The sequence below is a fragment of the Tiliqua scincoides genome, chromosome 3, assembly GCF_035046505.1.
Source record: "Tiliqua scincoides isolate rTilSci1 chromosome 3, rTilSci1.hap2, whole genome shotgun sequence".
Classification (NCBI taxonomy): Eukaryota; Metazoa; Chordata; class Lepidosauria; order Squamata; family Scincidae; genus Tiliqua; species Tiliqua scincoides.
Genome location: NC_089823.1, coordinates 75,635,892 through 75,663,499, shown reverse-complemented (window position 1 = coordinate 75,663,499; position 27,608 = coordinate 75,635,892). Strand labels below are relative to the sequence as shown.

At 44.2% G+C, this 27,608-nt stretch overlaps 1 protein-coding gene across 1 annotated transcript; it reads left to right on the top strand.

The window, feature by feature from the left end:
• The first annotated feature begins 5,135 nt into the window (after window positions 1-5,135).
• LOC136645060 (organic solute transporter subunit alpha-like) lies at window positions 5,136-22,850 on the top strand. The gene is made up of 8 exons (XM_066621311.1): window positions 5,136-5,214; window positions 12,120-12,268; window positions 13,609-13,682; window positions 14,311-14,469; window positions 17,011-17,122; window positions 18,402-18,548; window positions 21,590-21,695; window positions 22,684-22,850. Exons 1-8 carry the CDS (start codon window positions 5,136-5,138, stop codon window positions 22,848-22,850), a joined length of 993 nt encoding a protein of 330 aa, XP_066477408.1.
• Window positions 22,851-27,608: the final 4,758 nt, after the last annotated feature.

Here is a 27,608-nt window from a genome sequence, read left to right as displayed (position 1 = left end):
TAACTGCCAAGTACTTCCATAAGGCCAAGGGCTGTTAGATATTTTGTATTCAGGAGCATACATAGATACGAAGGCGCACAAATATGTGAATCATGGTTTTTGCTTTTGTAATACTGATAAATAGTGAGCACGAAGGAAGGAATAGGGTAGTGCTATGCAAGCAGCCTTATTAGCAGGTGGCCATGCTGCTGGGGAGAGACCTGCTCCACAAGACACCAAAATCAATGTTTGCCTTTCCTTACCTGCAGTTGGAATGTTCAAAAGTATATTGGTGTGAAGAGCAATGTTCACGCTATGCTCAGGGGGACCCTGGGCTTCCTCAAAAGCTTCTCCTCGAAGAGAAGAGTAATGTAATGGGTCCTAAAATGCAGCTTGTCAATCACTACCCACTTTCTCCTGAACTGTAAAGCTGCAGGAGAGTGTGATTGAATTTTAGGGGGCACTTGCAAAGAACACAGGAGGGAAAGCATGGTTTTCCCAATTGTATTCCCTTTGTCCTGCATTAATTGAATGCACAACACATTCTAAAGCCTGTGTCTTCAGAGGGGTTTCTGTGGCAGATAAGCAGGGCATTTCTTGACATAGAAAGGGTTTCCTGGAGATAAAAACAACTGAACATTATTGACCTAAATGTACTTTGGAGATGGGTGGTAGCTTAGTGGTAGAGCACATATTTTGCATGCTGAAAGTCCCAGTACAACCACTGGCATCTCCAAGTAGGACTGGGGGAAAAACTCATTGGAAACGCTGCAGAGCTTCTGCCCATCACTGTAGATTGTATTGAGCTAGAATGATTTTCAAAGTGGGCGCTAGCGCCCCCAGGGGGCGTTGGAAAGATCCAAGGGGGCGTTGAAAGTAAAATGGGCGTTAGGGGGGCAATGGGGACAAAGTGGGCGATAGGGGGGCAGTGACAGGTCAGGCCAGGTGAAAAACGCTGGCCACCACCAAAAAAAGGGGTTCCAGGCGGCCAGCGTTTGAATTTGGCGCGCTTTGTCCTTGCGCGCCTCTGATTTGTTTTTCTCTGCCTGGAGTCAATGAGCAGGAGAAGGAGGCTCCTCCCCCCTCACCGCTCAGAGCGCTCCAGACTTCTGAGGCAACAGCCTTGTGAGTGCTCTTCCCCTGCGCCGCTTTGCCGCCTGCCTCCCTGCTTGTGTGGCCACAGCCTCAACGCTGGTCGTGGTGCCTGCCTGCTGCCTGTGTGGCCACAGCTGCTTGCCTGTGCCGTGTGCCTGCCATCGCCACCACAGCCTCTGCAGCGGCGTTGTCCTGCCTGGGACCAACACAGCTCAGCAGCAGCCTTCTCCATTGATATCCAGGTAAAAGAGGAGAAGGAAGTATAAGTGTGCAATCCTGAGGCTGTCTACTCAGAAGTAAGTTCCATTGTATTCAATAGGACTTACTCCCAAGAAAGTGTCTTAAGGATTGCAGCCTCAATACATTACGTTAAAAACATTACTCATCCTACTTGTGTCTACTCGTAAGTAAGGTCCATTACTCAGTTGGGCTCGCCCCCAGGCCAGCAATCTCCCCCTCCCAACCCCCCCTGCACCTGCAGCCTCTATCTCCCAGTCTGAGCCCCATCCCAGTTGTGTCTACTCAGAAGTAAGCCCCCTGAAATGAAGTGGCTTGGATTGCAGCCTAACTAGTCTTGCCCCCCCCAACCCCTCTGGACATGCCTGCACTGCCCCAAAGAAAATCCTGTCATGCATGCACCCCCCCGCCCCAAGATAAAAAATATATGCAATATATTTATACATATTTATTTATAAATTTATACATATACAAGATGGTTGATGCTGGATGCAAAAAGGTTGGTTGCAAAGTGTGCTGCAAGTAGTGGTGTGTGATTTGCACAGGTATTTCTTGACTTGGCCTTCTGGAGACTTCTGCAGACTCTGCAGAGAAGGTTGGTTGCAAAGTTTGCTGCAAATAGTGAGTGTGTGCTTTGCAAAGAATTTGCATATTCTTGTTCCAGAATAAAATATGGCTCCAACACAGCAAACAAAAAAGAAGTGTAGGCAATACAGTGTGGAATATCTGAAATATGGATTTGTACCAGCACCAAATAACGAGCAGCAACCAATGTGCCTACTGTGTGAGGGAGTTTTTTCAAATGAAGCCATGAAACCTTCTAGGCTCCTGCAACATTTGAAGAAAATGCACTCTGATAAAGCAGACAAAAACTTAGCATATTTTCAGTCACTTTGGGAGCAATTACAGAAAAGGAAAAATATTGTAAATATGTTTGCTAGCACTTCACAGCAATCCAGTGATGGTTTGCGTGCATCATACAACATCTCATTGCTAATTGCTAGATCTGGTAAGCCTCATACAATTGGGGAACAGCTTATTCTGCCAGCAGTCAGTTAGGTTCTGCGCACAGTTCTACACAAGTCACCCGAACAAATTATTAAAGCTATTCCTCTCAGTGATAACTCTGTTCAAAGAAGAGTGGATGAAATGGCTGAAAATGTTGAAGACACATTGTGCAACATGCTTAGAACAATAGAATTTGGTTTACAATTAGATGAGTCCATTCTTCCAGGCAATCAATCTTTGCTTCTTGCTTATGTTCGTTTTGTCAAAGATGAAAGTTTGGTTCAAGAGCTGTTATTTGCAAGACAACTAGAAACAGATACAAAAGGGGAGTCAGTATTTCGTGTTGTTGAGACTTTTTTCAAGGAGAAAGATATCCCGCTTACCAATATTCTTGCTTGTGCAACAGATGGGGCACCTGCGATGACAGGTCGTTACCGTGGCTTCATCGGTTTCTTGAAAAAAGCTGTACCTGGTGTGTTTATGGTCCACTGTGTAATTCACAGGCAACATCTGGTCGCAAAAAACCTAAGCAGTCTACTTCACGAATCATTAAACACTATTATCAAAGCGATAAATAAAATTAAGGCACATGCTCTCAATTCTCGATTGTTTCGACAGCTCTGCATTGAGAACGATGAAGATTTTGAACATTTGTTGTTGCACACAGAAGTTAGATGGCTATCAAAGGGAAACTGCCTGAGATGTTTCTATTCAGTTTTTGGAACAGCTGTTGAATTCTTCCAAGACTCCAATCCTGTTCTCTCTGATGAACTAAGAAACATCAAGCATGATACCGCCTACTTGTCTGATGTATTCACAAAGTTTAACGAAGTTAATCTGTAACTGCAAGGAAATGAGATTAGCCTTATCAAAGTCAAATCTGTTCTCTCCACGTTTCGCTCGAAGTTACAGTTGTTCAGATGTAACATAGCCCGTCGTGAGCTCTTTCAGTTTCCGAGCCTCTCTGAATTGGAGAAGGAGAAGAGCATACCAGACGATAACCTACAAGTGTATTGTGCACACCTGGATGAGTTGCACAGAGACATGTCTGATAGATTTCAGGATCTTTTTTTGCTTCAGATACCAGACTGGGTGATAAATCCATTCCTAGATATCGGCAATGATGAAACAGGAATGGTAGAGGAAGAACTTATTTCACTCCAAAATGACATTGAGCTCAGGCCAAAGTTCAAACAGTCATATCAAGACTTTTGGTTACAAAAAAAATTTTTTGACCGATACCCTGCACTGTGGAACAAAGTTAAGATGTACTTCATTGCTTTCCCTACGTCATATTTAGTGGAGCGAGTCTTCAGTGCAGTCGCCTACCTACTTTCCAAGCAAAGAAACAGACTGAACATTATTGAACGTGGGGATCTAAGACTTTTCCTTAGTTCCTTCCAGCCAGATGTTGATAAGCTGATATCCCTACACCAAATACATCCATCCCATTAAAGTTGTGAAGACAACGTAGTTGCAGAAGAGATGCAAATTTAGCTTTTTAAAAATGTTATTTATTAAAAATGTTAAATGTTATATATTTAACTTTAAATACTGTTTACTAGATTTATTTGTCAAATACATACGCTTTTTTTATAGTGTTGTATTACTTGTTTTGAATTTGCAGTAGACTATTAAGCAAAGAGGTGGGGGACGCTAGGAATTTTTCCTGGGCCTCAAGGGGGCGTTAGCCCGAAAAAGTTTGGGAACCACTGAGCTAGATGGACAAAGAATTCGACTCCGTAGAAGATCTGACTCACACATACATTCGAATTAGTTCCCACTTTCTGCCCAACAGCATCTACCAGTGACACGCAAATATGAGAAAAGCATTCAAACAGCACAATCCTACGTTTTTACTCAGAGGTAAGTCTCACCGTGTTCACTGGGGTTTAGTCTCAGATACACATAAGATTACAGCCTTAGTATCTCCTGTGAAAACACCTTTACTGTCTCCCATCTGGCCAATCAATAAGACTAAACAAAAGGGACCATTAGTGAAACACAGGACAATGAGAATGGTATCCATTATCAAGGCCAAGAAGAGGGGTGAGGGGGTAAATTGTACCTGGGACCCAGGGTCAAAAAAAGGGCCCAGAAGCCAGAGTAGGCAGGGAACTCAGAAAATGTTTGCGTATTTTGTGTGAAGACCAGCATTCACGTTTTGTGTAAGCATAAATAGTATTATCTATAGTAATGTGTAGAAATTATGATCCAATAATCATATGAGACTACAGATTTTGGGAAGGGGCCCAAAAGAAACTTTGTATCCCAGAAGAGGTCCCAAAAGTCTTTGTACCCCCAAAAGGTGCCCAAAAGAAACATTGTACCCCTTGATTAAATTCCTCCCATAGCCCTGTTCATTATACACAACTGTTTAATGATAGGATATGAAGTTTTCCCCCCACTTTTGCACCCTGCTGAGGACAACAGTTGGTGGAAAAGGTGTGGCACAACTAACTTCCTAGCTATACACCCTTTCCAGGCTCCTGCTTCTTTCTTGCAAACTCTTTTTACTTGGACACCAGTGCTTTGCCTGCAGTCTTTGTGTTTCACCTGGCTAATGTTTCACTGCCTCTTATCTTGAGGAAATATAGAGGAAGAACAGCAGGGGGATTGGTAGAACCATCAAAACTTCACCATTCCCAAATGTGGAGGGAATAGAAGTTTCCCCACAGAGCTCAACCCGAAGAACAAAGAGAAACTAGAAGCCAACTCTTCTTGGTCATCCTTACGGATGTTGCAGGGGAGAAAAGAATCTGAACAGCAGCAGTGAGAGAGCAAAGAAGAGGAACATATTTGGGAAAAGTTCAGAAATGGAAGAAGTGGGAAATGGGACATCAGATCCTGCTTGCTCTGTAAAAGAACCTCCATTCTCCCAGACCATATTGGAAAGTAAGTTTTATCCCCTTGGTTAACAACAAAAGGCTGCAGGCGAAATTCCTTGTTTGGCTGTTTTCCAGGCAGATCAAAAAGAGCACTCGCTCTTTCAAAGGGAAGCTTTCCCTTTCACTGCAGTTTTGGTCTGACCTACTTTTTTAAACAGTGTTTGTACTGAGGAGACGATCTTAATATTTCTTCAGCAGGGCTGAAAGATAAATTGAGTCTAGTGTTGAATGCTTAACAACTCTGAATGGTAGAGTGATTCACCTGTAACTTTTACATGAAAGAGAGACAGAGATGTACTCCATTTAATTTTAACAGGGCTTGTGTAAGAACTGTTCCAGGCAGATGGTACCCATTAGTCAAGGATGGAGAACTTGAGGCACATGGATCCAAACAGGGATCCCTCACAGTGCTTCTCTCTAGCACTGCGTGAGTGGTCCAACCAGCCTGCCATGACCAAAATTCATCGCTGGAGCATTTCTGCTACTTCCTGCCATCCCTAAGTGAACTAGGGGATCTTTCTTCTACCTTCATTGTGAAAAACTGTGGTGGGGAGAACTGTAATTTGTAACTTCTGCAAGAAATGTGATATGAACATAGACTCAGAAATGAGCTGGTAGTTGTGTAGTGAATGAGGGCACAACTAGATATGATGTGGGAGATTCATGATTAGGAGGATCTCTGACTTAAAAAAAACTACAGGAGGGGGAAGAAATCTAATTGGAATTATTGTGCTGGTGGAAGGGTTACTATTATAGTTAAGCACACAGCACGAGCTGGAATTATATTGGGTACTTGCACATTTTCTTCTGTGGGGCCAATAGCAGCTTGGGGAAAATTTTAAACTGGAAAATAGCACACAGGGAAAGTTAAAGGAAACCATCTGCCAGCAGTGTGGTCCTGATTGGCTTGGGGGCACACTTTTAAAATGTTAATTTAAACCAGGGGTGTCCAAACTTCTTGGCAGGAGGGCCACATTATCCCTATGACACTGTCGGGGGCTGGAAAAAAAGAATTAATGTACATTTCAAATTTGAATAAATATACATAAATGAATATATTAGAGATGGAACTTATATGAATTAATGAAGGTATTGCAATAGCTCAAGGCCTATAAAAGGCCTTGCACAAAACAAGGCCAGCCTTTCCTTTACTGCTGCTGCTGCATCACAGACATGAAACAGCAAGTAGTGAAGGGAGCCTTCGTCCCACAGCTCATGTTGTTTCAGGTCAAGGCAAGGACCAAACGGACACAATGGAGGTAGAAGGAGCAAGTTTATTTCCATTGTTAGCAATGCTTCTCAGCGGGATCTCTCCCAAAGGCTGAGCAGCGAAATACCCAGGGCTTCTAGCTTTTATACACATCAGATTTAACTTTGATTGACATACAACAAGCAACCTATCTCAGCAGCTTCAGCACACTATGTGAATCTCCGCTTCCGCCTGCATCTTCGACTATTCAACATGCTCTACTTTATATGGCATTTAAGAAAGCTGTGGAAAATTACTAAGTGCAAAAGTTTCATCTCTCCTTCCTTGTATTAGCTAATAGCACGCTTGCAAAAGTCTCTTTTCTCTTCCAACCACCTGTCCATTGCAGTTAAGCTAGCAGTTTCCTGTTTTTTAACTGCAAAAAGTTCTGCAAAACAACTTCTTGCGGTCAAAGCTTGTGACTACAACACCACTTCCTCTTCAATACAGACACAGGGGCATGTCCAAGCATTCAGCTGAACCAAACAACCAAGTACAAGGGCCTACTTTAGCCAAGCACTCTGTACATGCTCAGAACAGGCTCAAATAACTCTGATCATGTACAAAATCCTAGGAATTTCAGTTAGGCTCATCCTACAATGTGAGAGGTCAAGCAGTTGCCCTCAGGCTGAGAGTAATTGCTTTGGGCCAGTGCGGGCTCCAGCAAGTCTCCAAAGGGCCAGAGGTTCATTGGAGACAGGGGGCTCCCTGTGGGCCAGATTAGGAGTCCCCGCGGACCACAAGTGGCCCCTGGGCCAGGGTTTGAGCACCCCTGATTTAAACCACGGGGCAATCCTCAGGTGTCCCTCCCATGTCATATCTCTTTTGACATTGTAGAACCATCACTGCCTCTGGTACATCCTTCTTTTTTGTCTCTCCTGCCATGGTGTCTGTGAAGGTGGTTTGGCAGGTTTTTGTAATACTTTGAGCAGAACTTGTGAACAGGTGATGGTAACTTCCAAAAGTGTATTTAGCACTATGGCAATAGATGTGTACATGGTTGTCTGGATACCAACTGGATAAAAGCCTATGATATCACTGATAACAAGTAACATACTATTATGGCAGCTGGCCAGTCTGGTCTTTTGTAAGGGAAATTCCTGAGCAGTACTCCAAAGTGCCTGTGTTAATCTTCCATCATGGGATAGAATGGAAGGGCATGTGCAGGGATGGCTCTGGAATGTGGAGATTTCATCAAAGAACACGTATTTAGAAATTGCTTTCGAATGTTTTCCTCTTATCCCAAATATTATTTTCTCTGTTTTTATACTTTGCTATTTTTTTCTTTTAATAAAACATTGTCCTATAAGAATACCATCTGTGACTTGTGAAGAGAAGAGTAACAGTAGTTTGCTGGCATGCTGTCCATCAGACTGCTTAAACCAATGCTTTCAGTACAGTACAAGTGCCCATATGTCTGGGGACAAGGAGCAAAGGGCAGCTGGGACTTTGTGGCGTGATGCCTAAGTTAGGGCCAAATCTTATCCAATGGATTGAGAACTGGTTGAAGACCAGGAAACAGAGAGTGGATGTCAATGGGCAATTTTCACAATGGAGAGAGGTGAAAAGCAGTGTGCCCCAAGGATCTGTCCTGGGACCAGTGCTCTTCAACCTCTTCATAAATGACCTGGAGACAGGGTTGAGCAGTGAGGTGGCTAAGTTTGCAGAGGACACCAAACTATACAGAGTGGTGAAGACCAGAAGTGATTGTGAGGAGCTCCAGAAGGATCTCTCCAAACTGGCAGAATCGGCAGCAAAATGGCAGATGCGTTTCAATGTAAGTAAGTATAAAGTCATGCACATTGGGGCAAAAAATCAAAACTTCACATGTAGGCTAATGGGTTCTGAGCTGTCTGTGACAGATCAGGAGAGAGATCTTGGGGTGGTGGTGGACAGGTCGATGAAAGTGTCGACCCAATGTGCGGCGGCAGTGAAGAAGGCCAGTTCTATGCTTGGGATCATTAGAAAAGGTATTGAGAACAAAACGGCTAATATTATAATGGTGTTGTACAAATCGATGGTAAGGCCACACCTGGAGTATTGTGTCTAGTTCTGGTCACCACATCTCAAAAAGGATATAGTGGAGATGGAAAAGGTGCAAAAGAGAGCAACTAAGGGCGCAATCCTAACCGGCAGTTATACCGGCATAGGAGGCCCTGGAGGGTTGCAAATGTGCCCTAAAGCATGTTAGTGCCTCCATGGGTGAGAGCAGCATTGGCGCATTTAGATGCGCCGATGCGCGGAAGCAGGCAGAAGCCACCTCAGCAGCTCCCACACCACCGCTTGTGTCGGTGCGCTTGTGCCGACACAAGCAGCAAAGGTAGGCGTGGGGGGCGCAGACGGGGCTGGAGGGGGCGTTACTGGGCAGGGGTGGGTGGGCAATGGGTGGCCCCGGGGCAGGCATGCGGGGGGCTGGGACCCGGCGGTTATGCCAGATCCTAACCCCCATACCTGGAGAGAACGGAGCGGCTTCCACCTCCAGAGGTGGCGCAGGTCTGAGGAGACCCATTGGGGCACTCAGCCCTTACCCAGAGGTAAGGGGAAGAGCTTCACCTTGCCCGTGGCTGAGCTGCTGCACCCAATGAAACTGTGTTGGATGCAGCGCAAGCCTCCTGGCTTGCCTGCTCCAGCACAGGTTTGAATTGCCACCCTCAGATGATTACTGGGCTGGGGCACCTTCCTTATGAGGAAAGGCTAGAAAAGAGGTGCCTGAGGGGGACATGACTGAGACATACAAAATTATTCATGGGAAGGATAAAGTGGATAGAGAGATGCTCTTAACACTCTCACATAACACCAGAACCAGGGGACATCCACTAAAGCTGAGTGTTGGGAGAGTTAGAACAGACAAAAGAAAATATTTCTTTACTCAGCGTGTGGTTGGTCTGTTGAACTCCTTGCCACAGGATGTGGTGATGGTATCTGGCCTGGATGCCTTTAAAAGGGGATTGGACAGATTTCTGGAGGAAAAATCCATTACAGGTTACAAGCCATGATGTGTATGTGCAACCTCCTGATTCTAAAAATGGGCTATGTCAGAATGCCAGATGCAAGGGAAGGCACCAGGATGCAGGTCTCTTGTTATCTGGTGTGCTCCCTGGGGCATTTGGTGGGCTGCTTTAAGATACAGGAAGCTGGACTAGATGGGCCTATGGCCTGATCCAGCAGGGCTGTTCTTATGTTCTTAATTTTCCAGTGCTGTGCCAATAGGGCATGCACTGCATCCTGTGGTGGGGAGGCAGTCAGAGACGCATCCTCGAGGTACGGGAATATTTGTTCCCTTACCTCAGGGCTGCATTGCAGCTACACCGGTGCTGGAAAATTGGATAGGATTGGACCCTTAGGGTGCAATCCAAACCTGTGCTGGAGCAGGCAAGCCAGGAGGCTTGCACTGCATCTAACGCAGTTTCATTGGCTGTAGCGGCTCAGCCAGAGGCAAGAGGAAACTCTTCCCCTTACCCCTGGGTAAGGGCTGCTTGCTCCCATGGGTCTCCTCAGACCTGCGCCGCCTCTGGAGGTGGCGCAAATCCAAGGAGAGTGGAGCAGCTTGAAGCTGCTCCATTCTCCCCGGGGATGGGGGTTTGGATCCGGCAAAATTGCTGGGTCCCAGCCCCGCCCCTGGCTCCCTGTGCGCCCACCCCCGGGGCCACCCATTGCCCACCCTCCCCCGCCCAGAAACGCCTCCCTCCCTGCTCCCCCCCACTCCTACCTTCACTGCTTGTGTCGGTGCAGGTGCGTGGCACAAATGATGGCGAGGAAGCAGCCGTGGAGGCTTCTGCTGGCCTCCGTGGAGCTACCTCCCATGGAGGCGCAAACGTGCTTTACGGCACGTATGCAACCCTCCTGGGGCTCCTATGCCGGCATTAGTGCCAGTTAGGATTGCGCCCTTAATCAGCTAACCTCAAGCTGAGTAAAGTCTTGAGGTGGGAGTGTCAAGTTCTACTTCTGGTGGCACAGTTTTGATCTGTCAGGGATCAGGCTGGGGCAGAGCAATGACAGCCAGGTCAGGTGGTTGCGCCGTGCTTCAGTCTCCCCTTGTGGAACCCGAATGTGAATGATACATGTGATACCTAGATAGTGTGCTTGTGACCTTATCACAGTTGGGAATCCCTCTGTGTTTTGCAAGGAGATGCTTATCATCAGAGCTTGGAGAAGATGAAACTGCTCAAACTGGGGGCAGGGGGTGGCAAGTTAGAAGAAAAAGCAAAACAAATTTGGGAAAGACACGAAGGCCAAGTGCTGAGAATTTAGTCCTTGTTCATGAAAAAATAAATGTCTCTTCCCCCCATTCCTTCACTGAATCTTGAAACCTTCTGGGAATGCCTGTTAAACAGGCAGCACACATCAACAGCAGCCCTGGAAGATACAGCTAATTTTACTCAGGGTCAAAGTACTCAAGATAGCGGCAATCCCAAAGTGGGTTCTGTTAACCAAAGTAGAGGACACCTACATTTATGAGAACAAAGATGTACGCTGGATGGAGAGTGGGTTGTCTTGGTAATTGGCTCTGCTATTTCACACCAGGACTGACTTTAAGCCAGTTGGACCAATTGCTCCCAATTAGACCCTTCACCTAAGGGTCCTCCCCCACATTAGTAAAATAGAAAAATTTTATGCAATTTTATATTAAAATATGCTTAGATCCATTTGGTCCATTAACTCACATGCACTTTTTAAGTGCACATTTTGATTGTTTTCAGTTCTATTAAAGAAATATAAAGTCTATGTCTATGTAAACATTTTTATTTACAGTATATCTCAAAGATTTTATAGACCTTGGCTGTGAACCTGGGGCCCAGCCAAAAATGTTTCCAGTTGGGCCCCGCATCTCCAATTGGGTCCCACAGCTCCTAAGGCCAGTTGCCTGCTTCACACCAATTTTCCCTTTTTAAAGTGTATCTGGGCTTGTGTTTCAACCTCTTTCATTTGCTAATCCTGGAACAGAAAAACTAACAGAAAACCCTGGAACTGCCTGTAATCTAGGGAGATAGGAGGACTCAACCAATGGGCAGGTGTAACCAGAAGCCAGTGTGGTGATCAATGGGTCATTATTTGCCTATTGTTCTAAAGTGTCTTGGTGCTAGACAGGATGGCATTTCCTCACATCTTTTCAGGATAGGCCATCTAAATGAGTTTCCAAGCCCTTTGGTCTGGACAGGAAGCTGTGTAGGGAAGAGTTCCGAATAGCAAAATTGAACCAGGCAGGCCTAAGACAGGTCAGTTACATTTTGAACACAGATTATGGATTTAACATATGGCAAAGGCTTCCTGCTCACCACATCATTTATTAGGAGACCATCTTCTCATCATAAGATCCCACTGATGACATGTTAACCAGATTATTAACCAGTAATCCCTATCCACCTAAGAAAGAAATGGTTGAGCAGGGTGAGCAGCTGTTACAAAATGGTGAACAGAAATCTAAGGCCTGGAATTATAAGATAATGATATGCTTAAACTTTATTCATTTTATGAAGAGTAGGTAATGTACCATTAGCTCCTACTGCTTAAATGTCAGCCACCACTCTGAACTATTAATCTGCCTTACAAAAGAGTGGTCAGCACAGCCAGCCAGTTAAGGATCTATTTGTTCTTGCTGAACTGCCTCTTGTTCTTTGTGAGATGCAGTCATTGCTTAAATTCACTCCTTTTTGTCCTTTTAGGCCTTGATTTAACAGGAATGTTCCTCTTTGGCATTCTGACTTTAATGGCAGTGACTGCCAGCCTGGTGTTTGTAGAGGAAGTGATCTACATCTACCGGAAAATTCCCTCCAAAAGGTCGATTTTCATTTGGGTAAATGCAGCTGCTCCGGTAAGTTAGAGAAATAAAGAAAAATAAATAAATTCATAAATGCGTCAAATTTTTCATAACTGGGGAAAAGTGTGTTTCATTACAGTTCATTGCATCCTACAATTGGATTATCTCTGTTGTGGGTGTCCTGTTGGTTGCTTTCCCCAAAGGCGCACATAACTTTAGCAGTGAGGCTGCTGTAGAGGCTTACTCATGGAATTCTGGTCACATGTTTGATCTCCCCCCCCCCCCAACTGAGCTCAGGGGTAAATTGTTCTTTTGGTTTGCAGCAGAAGCCGGATTTACACAGTTCTGACTGTGGAGGAGGGAGGGCTCCCCAGAAACCGCAAGGCAAATTCAGTGCCCACTCTGGGGTTGAATGTCATTGGCCACTTTTCTAGAATCTGTTTGGATACCTCTACTTGGAGATTAACGTCTCAGATTAACTTGCTACCAGGCATAAGGATCGATATCGTGAGCACAAAAATCTGTATTAAAAAACGGCACCAAAACTATGTAATTGCCTTCATTCACCTGGCCATTCTCTCATCACACCTGTGCAATATAAAGCTAATCAACACTGAGCCCACGCAAAAGGCCTTTCGAAAGCATTTAACAACGAATAACATCATACACCTTGTTTAGATTGCAAAACTATGGGCATGATTGTGGCCATAAGCGGCTCAGCTAGAGGCAAGGGGAAACTTTTTTCCTTACCCCAGGTAAGAGCTGCTGGCCCCTATGGGCCTCCTGAGATGGTGCAAATTCGAGGAGAATGGAGTGACTTGGAGCCGCTCCGTTCTCCCCGGGACAGTGGTTGGGATCCGGCATAACTGGGCCGATGTAGGAGTCAAAGAGGAAGCCAGTGTGGAGGCTTGTTTCAGCCTCCCCAGGCCGGTGCTTCTCGGAGCACCAGCCTGGCTTCCTCTCAAGGAGGTGCAAATGTGCCTTACGGCACATTTGCGACCCTCCTGGGCCGGCACAAAGGACTTTCGTCGATCCAAGGGCGCCTCTGGACTGCTCCCTATATTTAATGGAGGCATGGCTCTGGGATGACAGGCAGGGGCAGACTGTACAGGAGACATTCCCTCATCTCAGCACAGGATGGGTACATCTCACTTTGTCTTAGATTCAAATTTTAGACACGTCTACTTAGAAGTATAGTCAAAGGGGCTTACTCCCAGGCAAGTTAGGACAGGATTGCCACCTTAGGCATTTTTTACAATTCTGATTAAGGCCACATCTGGTCAAAATTCAGAAACCAAGGATATGTTGCTTCATTCAGTAGAAAAAGGATTTCACTGTTTTTATTTCACAGATATGCTAGCCCTGTATAAATCTTGCTGTCTATCTCTCCCTAGGTGATAGCAACTACATCATGCATTGGTATGTGGATTCCACGTTCAACAATGTTCACAGATTTCACTGCAGCAGTGTAGGTGTTCCTTTCCTTCTGCTCATAGATCTGTTTCTGAACTCCTACCTGTTTCAGTCCTGCGGGAACAATGCCTGTGTGCAAGCCACAGGTTCTGGGGGGACATCATAGCTTAGTGGTAGAGCTTATGGTTTGCATATTGAATATCTCAGGTTTGATTTCTAGCATTTCAAAGTAGGGTTGGGAAAGACTCTTGTCCAAAACGCTGCAGAGCTGCTGTGATTCTCTGCTGACCATACCGGACTAGAGGGACCAAGGATCAGACTCTGTATAGCTTCCAATGTTCTGTTTTATCAACCACTGAACCTGTTATTTTGTATATGAATGAATACAATTGTCAAGTTACCACTTACCACAGCAATTCTATATTTTCAATTTTCTTAGAGCCTGATCCAATCATGGGTCAGTGCCAGTCTCCCGCACATTGCCTGGCAGATGGGCATCAAAAAATTGCTGTAAGGCAAATCATATTAAGACACTGGCGGGCAGACCAAGGTGACAGGTGCTGGGCCTTTGCGCCAGTAGTAAAAAGTGTGTGCATCCTTATCCTTATGAAGTGTGGCACAAAAACGCATACTGGATGACTACCGCATCATATTAACACATGGGTGCATTTTGCTTCCCCTAGTTTTTTCGCCATTGTTATTCACAAATTCCTGCTCATGATGATTAAAGAGTGTGGAGGTCAAAAACTGTTCCTCAGGCGTTTTGAAAATGATCACTTCAAGATCAGCACAGGGCCTTGCTGCTGCTATTGCCTTTGTCTCCCTCGTATCAGCATCAATAGGTGAGTCTTCCTATGAAACCTACCTGTATGGAATGATAGGGAAGAGAAATCTGCTACTTGCCTAGCCACGTTATTTGTTCTTCATTTGTGCTAGAGATGAGTGCGCATTTGATGTGCATGTTTGTGTGACAGTGTTGAGTACAAACATCACACTGTAGTATCTGCACTAGTTTCCTTAAGCTTTCAAGGCCCCTTTTGGAATCTTGGTTCTGATCTAAGAAGCCCTGCACTTGGTGGAACAGCTGCATTACATAAGAACATAAGAACAGCCCCACTGGATAGGCCCATAGGCCCATAGGACCATCTAGTCCAGCTTCCTGTATCTCACAGCGGCCCACCAAATGCCCCAGGGAGCACACCAGATAACAAGAGACCTTATCCTGGTGCCCTCCCTTGCATCTGGCATTCTGACATAACCCATTTCTAAAATCAGGAGGTTGCGCATACACATCATGGCTTGTACCCTGTAATGGATTTTTCCTCCAGGAACTTGTCCAATCCCCTTTTAAAGGCGTCCAGGCTAGACAGCATCACCACATCCTGTGGCAAGGAGTTCCACAGACCGACCACATGCTGAGTAAAGAAATATTTTCTTTTGTCTATTCTAACTCTCCCAACACTCAATTTTAGTGGATGTCCCCTGGTTCTGGTGTTATGTGAGAGGGTAAAGAGCATCTCCCTATCCACTCTGTCCATCCCCTGCATAATTTTGTATGTCTCAATTATGTTCCCCCTCAGGCGTCTCTTTTCTAACGCCCATTGCACGTTCAGCCATTTTCCAGGGTGTGTGTGTAATTTGAGATGCTTTCCGTATATTGAGCATAAACAGGGGAAGCATGTAAAGAGAAGAGCTTGGTGTGGCTGATTTCCAGCCCTAGACCTCCTACAGGTCCTAAGACTGAGCATCTTTTGATGGCAAACTGGGGGCCCAATCCTTTCAAATTTTCCAGTGCTGGTGTAGCAGTGCCAATGGGGCATGCACTGCTTCCTATGGTAGGGAGACTGTCATGGAGGCCTCCTCAAAGTAAGGGAATGTTTGTTCCATTATCTCGGGGCTGCACCCCATATCTTGGGTACTGGAAAGTTGGATAGGATTGGGCCCTGAGACATTTGTCCTGGAAGAGAATGTGACTGAAACTGCTGGATGGACTTGCTTCCTAGTCATGTTCTCAGGATGTTGCTCTAGTTGCAGATGCACACACTCCAAACCCACGGGAGATCCCATCACAGATCTCCCAACAGCTCTAGTTTGGCCTTCAGGTTGACAGAGGAAAGAGTTATCACTGACACATATTTCTGTCAGCAACTCATACGTTCTTCAACAGCCCCTTTACTTCCCTGAGAAAAGAAGGAGTGGTGATCTGCCAGCTCATTTGTACACTTGTTTGTACTGTTTATATTCTGTAATTATTTGCAGGAGTAAAATTGCCACTATGATTATATCATTATTATGCAATTATGGCTGTATTAATTGAGCAATTATATTAAGCCAAAGTTCATTAATATAGCACAGAGTACATTAAATAGCAGCTTGCCTTCATTAATGAGAGTGTCTGAGGTGCAAAGTAAATAAGGTTGGAACTCTAAATAAAGAGAGGAAGGAAAGATGTAATTGTTGATGGATATTGAGTAGGGCGTGGGGCATGGACACTAGTAATGGGGCAGTAATTCTCCTACATTGAAGAATAAGGATACACCTCCCCTCACACAGTGCTGCTCCAGCCTACATGAACCCTTCTGGCCTTGTAGCAGAAAGGTGAGGCTAGCTGATGGCATCACAGCACATGTCCTGCTTCTGTTAATATTCTGTCAGTCTACTCCCTTAGCGTGCAGGTTGGTTGCCTTCACATCATGTTCTTCAGTGAAGCAAAAATTTTCCTTGCTTAAGCAAGATACACCTATGCTTCCAGCGCTTCTCATGGAAAACGAAGGTACTAGGTATGGGGGTGGGGCGGGGCTGCTATTTCTATAGCATTCCTCCACATCTGTGATTTCCATATCCGTGACAGAACAGAACCCCCAGAGATATGGGAGATGCCTGTAATGTCTTACATTTGTATAGCACTTTTTGAGTGTGCAGTGTACTTCACATAAAGTATCCTGATCTGCTTAATTATTACTCTCTCCATTCTGCAGGTGAGGCTGAGAAAGAGTGACTTGGCAGAGTAATGCCATCCACTGAGGTCAGGGCAGAGGCAAGATTCAAACCAAGGACATCCTGAGTCTCAGCTCATACTCTTAGCTGCTTCATTCTACTGGCTCTGAGACACTAAAGCAGTGCTATTCCACAATGCCAGAGATATGTTGGAGTCATGACACATGGGCACAGAGTAGTGTTTTCTAAATTAAAAGGCTTAAGACTGATTGGAAGTCATGTCTGGCTCTAGACGTGCAAGATCTGGGTGCAGTTAATCAGACTGAAGGTCATTCCTACTTCTGTGGCAACAGCCCAATCAATGTCAGTGAGTCAAGATAGCCTCTTCAGTCTTCACTGAGATTATAAAAACTAGCATTGACCTTCTTTTTCTTTTAATTTGGCAGGAAAACACTATTTTTACTGAAACTGGGGACTTTCCAGTTTGCTTTCCTCCGCCCTGTGCTGATGTTTCTGTCCATTGTACTTTGGACCAATGGAAACTACAGCCTTTCTGATGTAAGCAAATATGTGACCTGATCAAAACCATGACCAAATTATGCTTGTGAGAATGTTGAGAATGAAATCACTGCCAAGTCAGATTGAAGACTGGGTATGATGAACATGTACTGTAGTTGGTGTGTTCAGTAGTTACTACAGCAAGCACGGTGCAGGCACAAGAAGGAAAAAAAAATAGCCCTGTTGTATTTAAACTGAGAGGGTTGATCTGTGTTGTCAGTCACCTGAGAAAAAGAAACTGGTTAGAGCTGAAAACAAACATTTTGAGTTCCAGAAACTCTGGAGAGCCTCTGCCAGTTGTGTAGACCAGTGGTTCTCAAACTTCATACTACAGGGACCCACTTATTATGATGACAATCTGTTGGGACCCACAGGCAGTTATGTCATTAACCAAGAAGTGATGTCATTTCCGAAAGTGACATCATCAAGCTAGAAAATTTTTAGCAATCCTAGACTACAAGCCTATCCACACTTACCCAGGAGTAAGCCACATTGACTATCATTGTTAAAAACATATATGTAATAATCTGTTAAAAGTACAGATCTGTAACATTTCCCCAAATGCTGTCACATACCATGTCACATGTCACATACCATCAAGTCTAATTAAAAATAAAATACTGAAATTGGCTCGCAACCCACCTAGTGGGTCCTGACCCACAGTTTGAGAAACACTGCCTTATTGGATATTGTGTGACTATGTAGTTGACTGTTTTTCAGCCCTCCATTATGTTCTGGATTTTCAGCTTCAGTGAAATTATTTATTTCCACTAATATAAGTGTAAGAGATTGACATGTAAATCAATTGTGAAAGTATATAGAGACTCAGAGGTGCTCTCTTTTTTTGCTCCAACCTTCTGTCAATATAAGCTACAATGATCTGCTTCCCACTCACTCAAGCAAGGAGCAGATCTTTCCCCTCCTTTCGTGCTCCTCTTGCACTGCTGCCAAACCTGGAAGTGCAGGACTTCCAGATTTGATGGCAGCGCACAAGGAGCATGATAAAGGGTTTGTTTTGTAGTGCAGAGGCAGCAAACCCAAGATGGCATCAGGTGGCATTCCGGATCATGCTGCCCATGGGCACTGAGATACTTGTCTTTGAGGTTTTGATAAATGTTGTCATATAGAAGCTCCCTTAGGATTCTCTGGCGCTGCTGAGAGTTTCTTTGGTTTAAAAGAGAAGAAATGTTTTAATTCTTGTATGAGTAATCTGTACATCAAAGCAGAAAATGCTGTGCCATGCAATATAACTTGTTTATCTGTTTAATTCACCTTTCAGTTATCTCCGAGTGGGGCTGCCATATGGATTAACTGCTTTGTAGGCGTCCTGACCATCATCGCCCTGTGGCCAATTGGAATTATGTTTCAACACGTTAGAGTTCTCCTTAATTGCAAGAAGATTATTCCTAAATTTGTACTTTATCAGGTGAGGAAGTGAAGATTTCATGGCAGGCCTTACCTTGAGATGTTTCTCCTAGAAGTAATGCAGGTCAAGTGTGACAAAATGAATAAAGGAATCAGATCAGTTAAGTTTATTAAAAAGTGTGGGTGCTTAAAGCTGTATTTTTAAAGTCTGATATGTTACCTTTGTAGTTTGTTCTCAACTTGTACTAGCTTCTAAGTTTCAGGGGTAACAATAGAAAAGTGAGAAATATTTACAGTTCATGAAGGATACAACACACACTGAGTTCCTTTTCCTTGGTGTGGAGGAAGCATTGTTGATAAGCAAAAATCCTGCAGTATAATGCTAAAGCTCCAGAGTACACTTCTAATGGTTAAGGAAAGTAATGGTTAAGATAGAGTTGCTGAAATTGTTTCAGCACCTGCCCTGCCACAATTTATTTACTTAGAAACATATCAAAAGCGCACATAAATTCATGCTATCCAAAGGGGTGTGTGAGTCCCACTGGCAATCCTGGCTCCTGTGCTGCCCAGGGCCAGGACCCCCCACCAAGGAAAATGACACCTCCCACCGGTTGCATCCAGAGACCTTCTGAGGGCTGGAGAGGTCGCACATTGCCTGTTTAGCCCTCAGAAGGCCTTCTAAGGTCTCAGGAAAGCCTTAAACAGGAGAGTCAAACTTGTTTCTTACAGAGGGCCAAAGCTAGCATTCAGGGTGCCTGCTGAGGGCCAGAAGTGACATCATTAACCAGAAAGTGACATCATTAAGCAGCTGATGGCCAGAAATCAGCACTTTGTTCTCATTAACTGCATTAATGGCAAATGACAGAAGAGAAAATATGCAAATCTTGATCATATTTCAAGGTATTGGAGAGCCCAATTTCATGTGGGCTGCTGTTTCAGTAGTAACACCTCAGCACTGCCCAGCAGCTGAGAGCCTGAGGGCCAAATAAAAAGCTTCCGGGGGCCACATCCGGCCCCCAGGCCTTATGTTTGACACCCCTGCCTTAAAACATCACTTTCTGTTTTCTGGAAAAAAATAAAAGTGACAATTTAAGGCTGTTCGGAGGCCTTAGAAAGTGTTATAAGGACCTGAAAACATCACTTCTAGTTTCCCTGAGAAACTGAAAGTGGCGTTTTAAGGCCCTCCGGCCAGCTCATCCATTAGGCCAACTGAAGCAGTTGCCTCAGGGAGCAGATTGGTGAGGTGCACCCATCTCTCTTCACCTACTTGTTTTCACTGCTCTTCTTTCTCTTTCCACTCCCTAATTGGAAAAGGAAGAAGGGGACAGAGAGGACATGAAAAAGTGGAGGGGAGGAGAGTGCTGAGCTGGAACACTGGAGGACCAGAGACCTCATAGGGTAAAGGGGGGCAGCATTTGGCGTGCTGTCTCAGAAGTCTGGACATTTTGGGCTGGCCCTGATCGCAATTAACATCCATGAGATTTGCTTTGTTACAATGTCACATTCCATCAAATACTACCTTACCCATACCAATGAATTATTGTAGCAAAATTCAATATTTTGTCAGTTAATACTGACAAAGGTAATATTTCTGCTTTGACTTTTTAAAAAATCAAACCCTTTCCTTGGTGCATTGTAATTTTTTTAATGCTTGCTATTTTTCTGTGCCATTCTGCACATCAAAGTATGATTTTTTTTAATGGCTCTGTTCCAGAAATGAAAGTATGAATATGATGTAGTTAGATTGTTGGACTAGGACCATGCAGGTCTGAACTCAAGTCTCCCACTCAATTCAGGAAGCCATTCAAACCATTAAATGTGCAATTAAGAAAACACATGTACCATTTTGAACATCTTGGAGGAAGGGAAGGATACAAACTTCCAGAACGGTAGACATGCTAGTCCATTGTAGCAAAAACAACTAAGAGCCTTGAAGCAACTTAAAGACAAACCAATTTATTTCAACATCAGTGTTCATGATTTATAGTCCGCTTCATTAGTTTCCCGATGATGTTGCAACTGATGAAATGGACTGCCATCCACAAAAGCTTAACAGTCTTTAAGGTGCGGCAAGACTCTTTGCTGTTTTCTTTGTTTTTCTTCAGGAAAAGGTATAATCACAAATGCATAGCTCCACTGAAATTAGCAGAAAAAGTTGGTTGTGACTAATTTTATGTTCTTATTTATTTATTGATGTAAAGAATTTATACCCCTCCTTTCACCCAGTGTAAGATGGTTTACAGATTTTAAAACATAACAATAAAAAATTATAAACAATTAAAATGATAAAATCAAGACATACCCCAATGGATCACATAAAACAGTTAAAAATTGCAAGTGATTACAGCACTAGTTGAGGGGTGTCACTCATGTCATATAGTGGGCCAAACAGCATTTATGATGCCTGATGGGGGCCGGAAGTGATGTCATTAGGCAAGTGATGTCATTAAATAGGTCAAAACCAGAAACAAACACTTTATTTAGGAACACATTAGCTGTAAATGACAGAAGGGAAGATATACAAATCTTGATCATATTTCAAGATATAGCAGAGTCCAATTATCATGCGAGGCACCTTTTCAGCAGTAACACCTCAGCACTGCTCCACAGCTGAGAGCCTGAGGGTCAGATAAAAAGCTTCTTCGGGCCGCACCTGGCTCCCAGGACTTATGTTTGACACCTCTGCACTAATCCATCATGTCAGGACCAAGATGTGTATGTGCAACCTCTTGATTTTAGAAATGGGCTATGTCAGAAGCAAGGGAGGGCACCAGGATGCAGGTCTCTTGTTATCTGGTGTGCTCCCTGGGGCATTTGGTGGGCTGCTGTGAGATACAGGAAGCTGGACTAGATGGTCCTATGGCCTGATCCAGTGGGGCTGTTCTTATGTTCTTAGGGCCAAACTACATGTTACACTTGTTGGAATGTGGGTGCAATGCCACCAGAAGACTCTGGAGGGCAGTGTGTTATCAGTTCAGTTCAGTTTAGTTGGACCTTTATTGGCATAAACAGTGTGTTGTCAGTTGCCTGAGACCCTTGCCTGGAGTCTATGGTACCTGTAGGAGGTGTGATTTTTCTTGTGTTCCCTGTGTCTTTATGCAGTTCATCTTGATCCTGAGCCAGCTGCAGGCAACCATCATTAACATCCTGGCTATGGAAGGAGTAATTGCTTGTGCACCCCCACTTTCATCATCAGCTAGAGGAGCATGTAAGTTGCTTTGACAGCATGAAGTGGATGCCTCAATTATAATGGTCAGAGTTTTCCGTGCTTTTTCCCCACGCCAACTGAAAAAAAGGGATTTAATTGCTTCCCATAATGCTGAATCTGCCTGACTGCAATCTGAAGCACACTCAGGGCTAAAGTAGATGGGACACTGGGAGCTCTGTGATTAGATCTCCCTCCTTTTCTTAATTGTTCCAGTGCAGCCAATGGGCCCCTATTTGGATCAGGGCCATGGCACTGAGGGAAGGAGAATCCTTTCTTTCTATCTCTTTTTTCCCCCCAAGCAGAATCACAGCTACAGCTCTGGGGAAGAAGGCATTTTGATCAGAAAAATGGCATCTGGAGAAAGAGCTAAATTCTCCCCATCTGAATTTGGTCCTTTGCTCTTTTTAAGAAAAACCTGCAGGAGATCCAAATCACAAATCTCCCACCATTTTATCTAGTTGCACCTATACTACAGAGTAAGCCTCATTAAACTCAGTGTAATTTATTTTCCACATAAACATACACGAGCCAGTTCAGGCAATATGTCCAAACGGACCTGCCCGCTGCATGGTGATATGAATATACAAGTCCTCTTCCCCTCTCACAGAGTATCATCCTTCTATCTGCAATTATGTTTTCTGCTGCCACATCTGAATGAATTATTTCTTCCCCCAGAACCATAAAGTTAAGATACTAAGGAGGCTCCAGGCAGCTTCTTAGGGGTCCTCTGTCCAAACGCAAACCAACCTGAATTTAGTATCCCCAGCTAGTGCGCAGTCTCAGTGCTAGAGTTATGGCACTTGCCTAGAAACTGGGAATACAGGAAAAGGTAAAGAATGCACTTCATTTCTGCATGGTCACTGTAAAAAATCCATTTACAATTGAGTTTCATAAACATTGCCAGCCAACATGTTAACAGGAGCTAATCTGAACTCACCTTATTGTCATTTACCTGCCCTTACACATTTTTTAAATTATTAATTACCAGATATGAATCAACAGCTGCTCATTATGGAAATGTTTCTGATAACTCTGATCTCCCGAGTTGTGTACAGGAAAAGATATGATGACCTGGATCTTCCAGATGGTTCAGACCAGGAAACAAAAGGCAACCAAGAGAACAGCAGAGCCAGTGCGGAAGGCAGCATTTTGTAAACAGAAGCATCATGCATTTAGATGTTGGTCGTGTATCAGCTGGGAGGACACTATCTCCAGTTGCCTATCTGTCTGATTGAGGTATTTGCAGTACTTGCAGAGGTATCCCTCTGGTCTTTGCAAAGAAGAATATTGGTACAGCAACTGGACAGAATTCATGTGGATGAATTGCTTGTGCACAATAGGACAGAGTGGATGGGGAGATGCTCTTTACACACTCACATAACACTAGAACCAGGGGACATCCAGTAAAATTGAGTGTTGGGAGAGTTAGAACAGACAAAAGAAAATATTTCTTTACTCAGCGTGTGGTTGGTCTGTGGAACTCCTTGCCACAGGATGTGGTGATGGTGTCTAGCCTGGACGCCTTTAAAAGGGGATTGGACAAGTTTCTGGAGGAAAAATCCATTATGGGGTAAGCCATGATGTGTATGCGCAACCTCCTGATTTTAGAAATGGGTTATGTCAGAATGCCAGATGCAAGGGAGGGCACCAGGATGAGGTCTCTTGTTATCTGGTGTGCTCCCTGGGGCATTTGGTGGGCCACTGTGAGATACAGGAAGCTGGACTGGATGGGCCTATGGCCTGATCCAGTGGGGCTGTTCTTATGTTCATGTGAATGTATAAGGGACTAACCAGCAATTTTCAACTGGTGTGCATCACAAAATCTTAAATATATATATATTTATTAATATATTTATTTACATTAAATAAAATATATATATCCAATAAAATTGAAACACACTGTCAAGAAATGGTAAAAGCCATAAGAACATGGTCCTTATTGTATCAGGCCAAAGGTCCATCTAGTCCAATATCCTGTTTCCCACAGTGCCTCACCAGCTACCTTTGGGAAGCCCATAAATAGAAGAAGTAAGTTCCTCTCCTCATGTTGCTCTCTTCAGTCATTGCTCCCCTGCAAATGGCATCCAGAGACATACTGTTACTGAACCTGGAGGTAGCGTATAATCATCATACCAGAAGCCACAGACCTATTCTCCATTAATTTGTCCAATCCTCTTTTAAAGTCACCACACTAGTGGCCATTACAACATCCTGTAGCAATGAATGCCACAGACCAATCATATGCTTTGTGAAAAAGAGCCTTTTGTCCATCCTAAATCTCTCACCAATCAGTTTCATTATATGAGCCCTGCTTCCAGTTGTGAAAGAGGAAGAAAAGAACAGGCATCCCCTGCTTTCTTACGGTTCGTTTTTCAACGATCCGCTCTTTCAACACATTTCAGTTGTACCCAGAAGTCATTCGTTCAGCACATGCTCCACTTTTTCAACCTCTCTCTGCTGTTCTAAAGGCTAAAATTGCCCTTCCCCTTGTTGATTTGCATATGACATGGTGATTCAACCTATTTTGGAGTGTGTGTTCATGCGTGAGAGAGAGGGAGAATGTGTGTGTACCAACTTAATTCCGGGTCAATTCCCATTTCCGAATGCATTGATGAAAGTCCATTTGCAGAAATCTTTGTGTGACAGCAGAAATTTGCAAGATAAAAAATGCGTTTGCAATTTGCTAGCTAAAAAAGCATTGGAAGCAATATATAAAAAATTAAAAAAAGACTGGGTTCTACTTTTCAACCGTTTCCGCTTTTCACCATTGCTCCAGTCCCTAACCTGTCAAAAGAGCGGGGGATGCCTGTATACCTTTTCCAAACAAAAACATTTTAACTTCCTAGTGGAAGCAACATAGTAATGGGGCTGGTCTCCTGGAGAAGGAGTTAGTTCCACATTGTGGGTGCCACAGCAGATAATGTTCTACACTTCCATAACTACAATAAATGATGAAATGCAGAGCATGGTCTCTGCAGCACATCTTAACAACCACTGTCAGAGAGGTATACTGTGTATGGAAGAAGGCCCTCCCAAAGGTATGTTACACTATCACATTGGCATTGTCTTGATATAAAGAAGTGAGCAAAGACATAAATCATTCTACGAAAAGGTGCTTTTGGACCTGGGAAAACAATATGGTGTCAGATGCGTGACTTATGATCTCCGAGTTTTTCTATTCAAAAGCGTTGAACATGCTACCTAAAATACAGCTTGGCATTTTATAATTTCATTATCAGAACCCCTCCATCCTTTCTAGTTTTGATTTATTTATCTTTTTTTAGTTTTGCTCATTTGATCTTCTAAAGCACTATTTCTTATTCTGCTCCGATTCCCAGCCAATAAATGCATTATGTTTAACTGTTGAGTTTTTCTGTTTTCGTTTTGTTATTACAGAAGAAAAATGCAAGCCACACTGTAAATATTGTAAACCAAGAGAACTGTAAAAATACAAATATTGGAGTCCTTGTGATAACCATTCATTAACTGGCATCTCAGAGGCTTCAGATATACCGAAACATTGGTGTTGAGAGAACAGGAAGTAGAAGTGCCTCACACTTCCTGTAACTTTGTATTTCCACCTCAAGTAGTGATGTGAATGTATAACAAGGAATATCGTCAACAAGGAGAGCAAAGATGTACTAATCATTTGAGTGACCCCATGTAGATGACTTATTAATATGATTAAAATGAAAAACAATTTAGATCTTTAAGGCGCAATCCTATCCTGAGCTGGAACAGGCAAACCAAGAGGCTTGTGCTGTATCCAGCAAAGGATAGGGGCCCAAAATGGCTCATTTAGAGGTAAGGGGAAACTCTGGGTAAGGCACCCTGGCCTTTATGGGTCTTCTCAGACTTGTGCCACCTCCTGTGGTGGCGCAAGTCCAAGGAGAGCGGAGTGAAGCCACTCCAAACAACCTGGGAACAAGGGTTGGGACCCAACATAACTGCTGGTTCCAGCCCCACCTCTCGCTCCCCACCTACCCGCCCCTGGGGCCACCTGCCCCTGCCCTGGAACGCCTCCCTCCTGCCTCCTCCCCACCTTGACCCCAGAGTCTTGTGTCAGTTGAGCTCAGCCGACGTAAGACTCGGAGCCTCCATTGGCACGGAGGTTTGTGGCAGCCTCCGCAGGCCGATGCATCTCTGCATGCCAGCCTTGCTGACTCACGAGTAGGTGCAAACATGCCTTACGGCACATTTGTGACCCTCCTGGGCCAGTGCAAGGACTTGTGCCTGCCCAGGTACTTTTCTGGATTGAGCCCTTAGGCATTTTGTTGAAGGGTGATTGTGACATACAAATCCTAACCAATTTTCCCGCACTGACATAGTTGTGCCAATGGAGCATGTGCTGCATCCTGCTGTTGGAGGGCAGTCACGGAGGCTTCGTCAAGGTAAGGGAATGTTTGTTCCCTTACCTCAGAACTGCATTGCCCTTATGTCAGTGCTGAAAAGTTGGTTAGGATTGCACCCAAAATGTCAAAATCCTAAGTAAAAAACCCTGCTGATGCAGCCAGCCATTTTGCTGGTGCAGTACTGAGGACAGTAAGAGATGGTGAGAGGAACGAGGATAGGATCCTGGTGCAAACCAGTGGTGCCGGCATCCACTCCTACATCTCCTTTCTGCCTCCCACCCACTGCCTCCCTGCCAAAGCACTCCTCTGTTCTTCCCCTTCCCACCCTGTACTGCAGCAGTAGGCCTCTGGTGCTACCACCATTTGTGGCTGTGGTTCCAGAATGGCTGCTGGCGATGCGCTGCATGTGTCACCATATGGCCACTTACAATAGTGGAGCTGTTCTGTGGTCATAAAGCCCAGCTAGGATTGGGCTGTATGACTGGTGGTGTGCGATACCTGGTAGAGAACTCTTCAGGCTCATGTTTGGACAGGCTCATGATTGTGAAAGCAAACTGACTCATGTCGAAAAGGAAACAAAGACTAGACCAGAAAGTAAGGGATCTTCCAACTTAATGGGTTAACTTTTACAAAGCTGCCATAAAATCATGCTTTTTATGAGCCTCATTCAAAGCTTCAATCAGCAAAAAACAAAACAAAAAAATGTATCTTATGTTGCCTTTTACACAGGATAAAATTAATGATTCAGATTATTCCAGGAACTGTGATCGAAGGTTACTGTCATCCTGGTCCTATAAATATACATTACAGTAGTGGCACAAAGTGGCACATGACTAGTAGGCAGAAACTGAACTACAATATGGAAGTGATGGGCAGGCAAAAAAAGAAGTGGCAGTAAGGTGACATCCCTTTCTTTGACATCATCTATGCTGTGAGGAGGAACAGGAGAGGGGCCCTCCGCCCATCCAGGAAAGCCCCTCGAATAAATCTTCCATTTCTTGAACTGCTTAAGAATGCCAAGTGGGCAAAGCTAAAGAAAGAAAAACAAAATGAAGAAGGAAGGTGCTGTAGAGATGCCACACTCTGGCATTTTAGAATGCCACACTCTGGCATAATACTTGACGGTCTCTACAAAATGATCCACTGCATCCAGATTTCATAAACCACAGCGTCAAACGTGGCTGCTCCAGAACAGCACCTGAGGCATTGTTGCTCTGGAACTTGTGGGGGAGCCCAGCTTGTGGGAAACTCAATGGGACTTACACTCATGTACGTGTGCATAAAAAGAGTCGCCTTCATTTATTTTCCTTTTGACTGAAAATACTCAGATGAGTGTTTGATCTCTTCCACATAACCCTGCCATACTCAGCCAGCAAAGGGAGTGAGCTAATTGTTAAATTCAGTTCAACAAGTTCCTCATTAAGAACAAATTAGCTGAGTTTGAAATCTGCTAATTTTCCAATCAGGGTGAGTGTTTGCACTTGTGATTTGGAAATAATTACCACAATATATAACATCTGAACCTATGTGGAGGCTAATGAGAGAGGGAGATTTCTTTGGG

Excerpts from the sequence above, each read along its gene's own strand:
- LOC136645060 (XM_066621311.1), top strand. The coding sequence starts at position 5,136 with ATGGAAGAAGTGGGAAATGGGACATCAGATCCTGCTTGCTCTGTAAAA. Across the intron at positions 14,470-17,010 it reads CCTCGTATCAGCATCAATAG|GAAAACACTATTTTTACTGA; the intron begins GTGAGTCTTCCT and ends TTAATTTGGCAG. Across the intron at positions 18,549-21,589 it reads CTAAATTTGTACTTTATCAG|TTCATCTTGATCCTGAGCCA; the intron begins GTGAGGAAGTGA and ends GTCTTTATGCAG.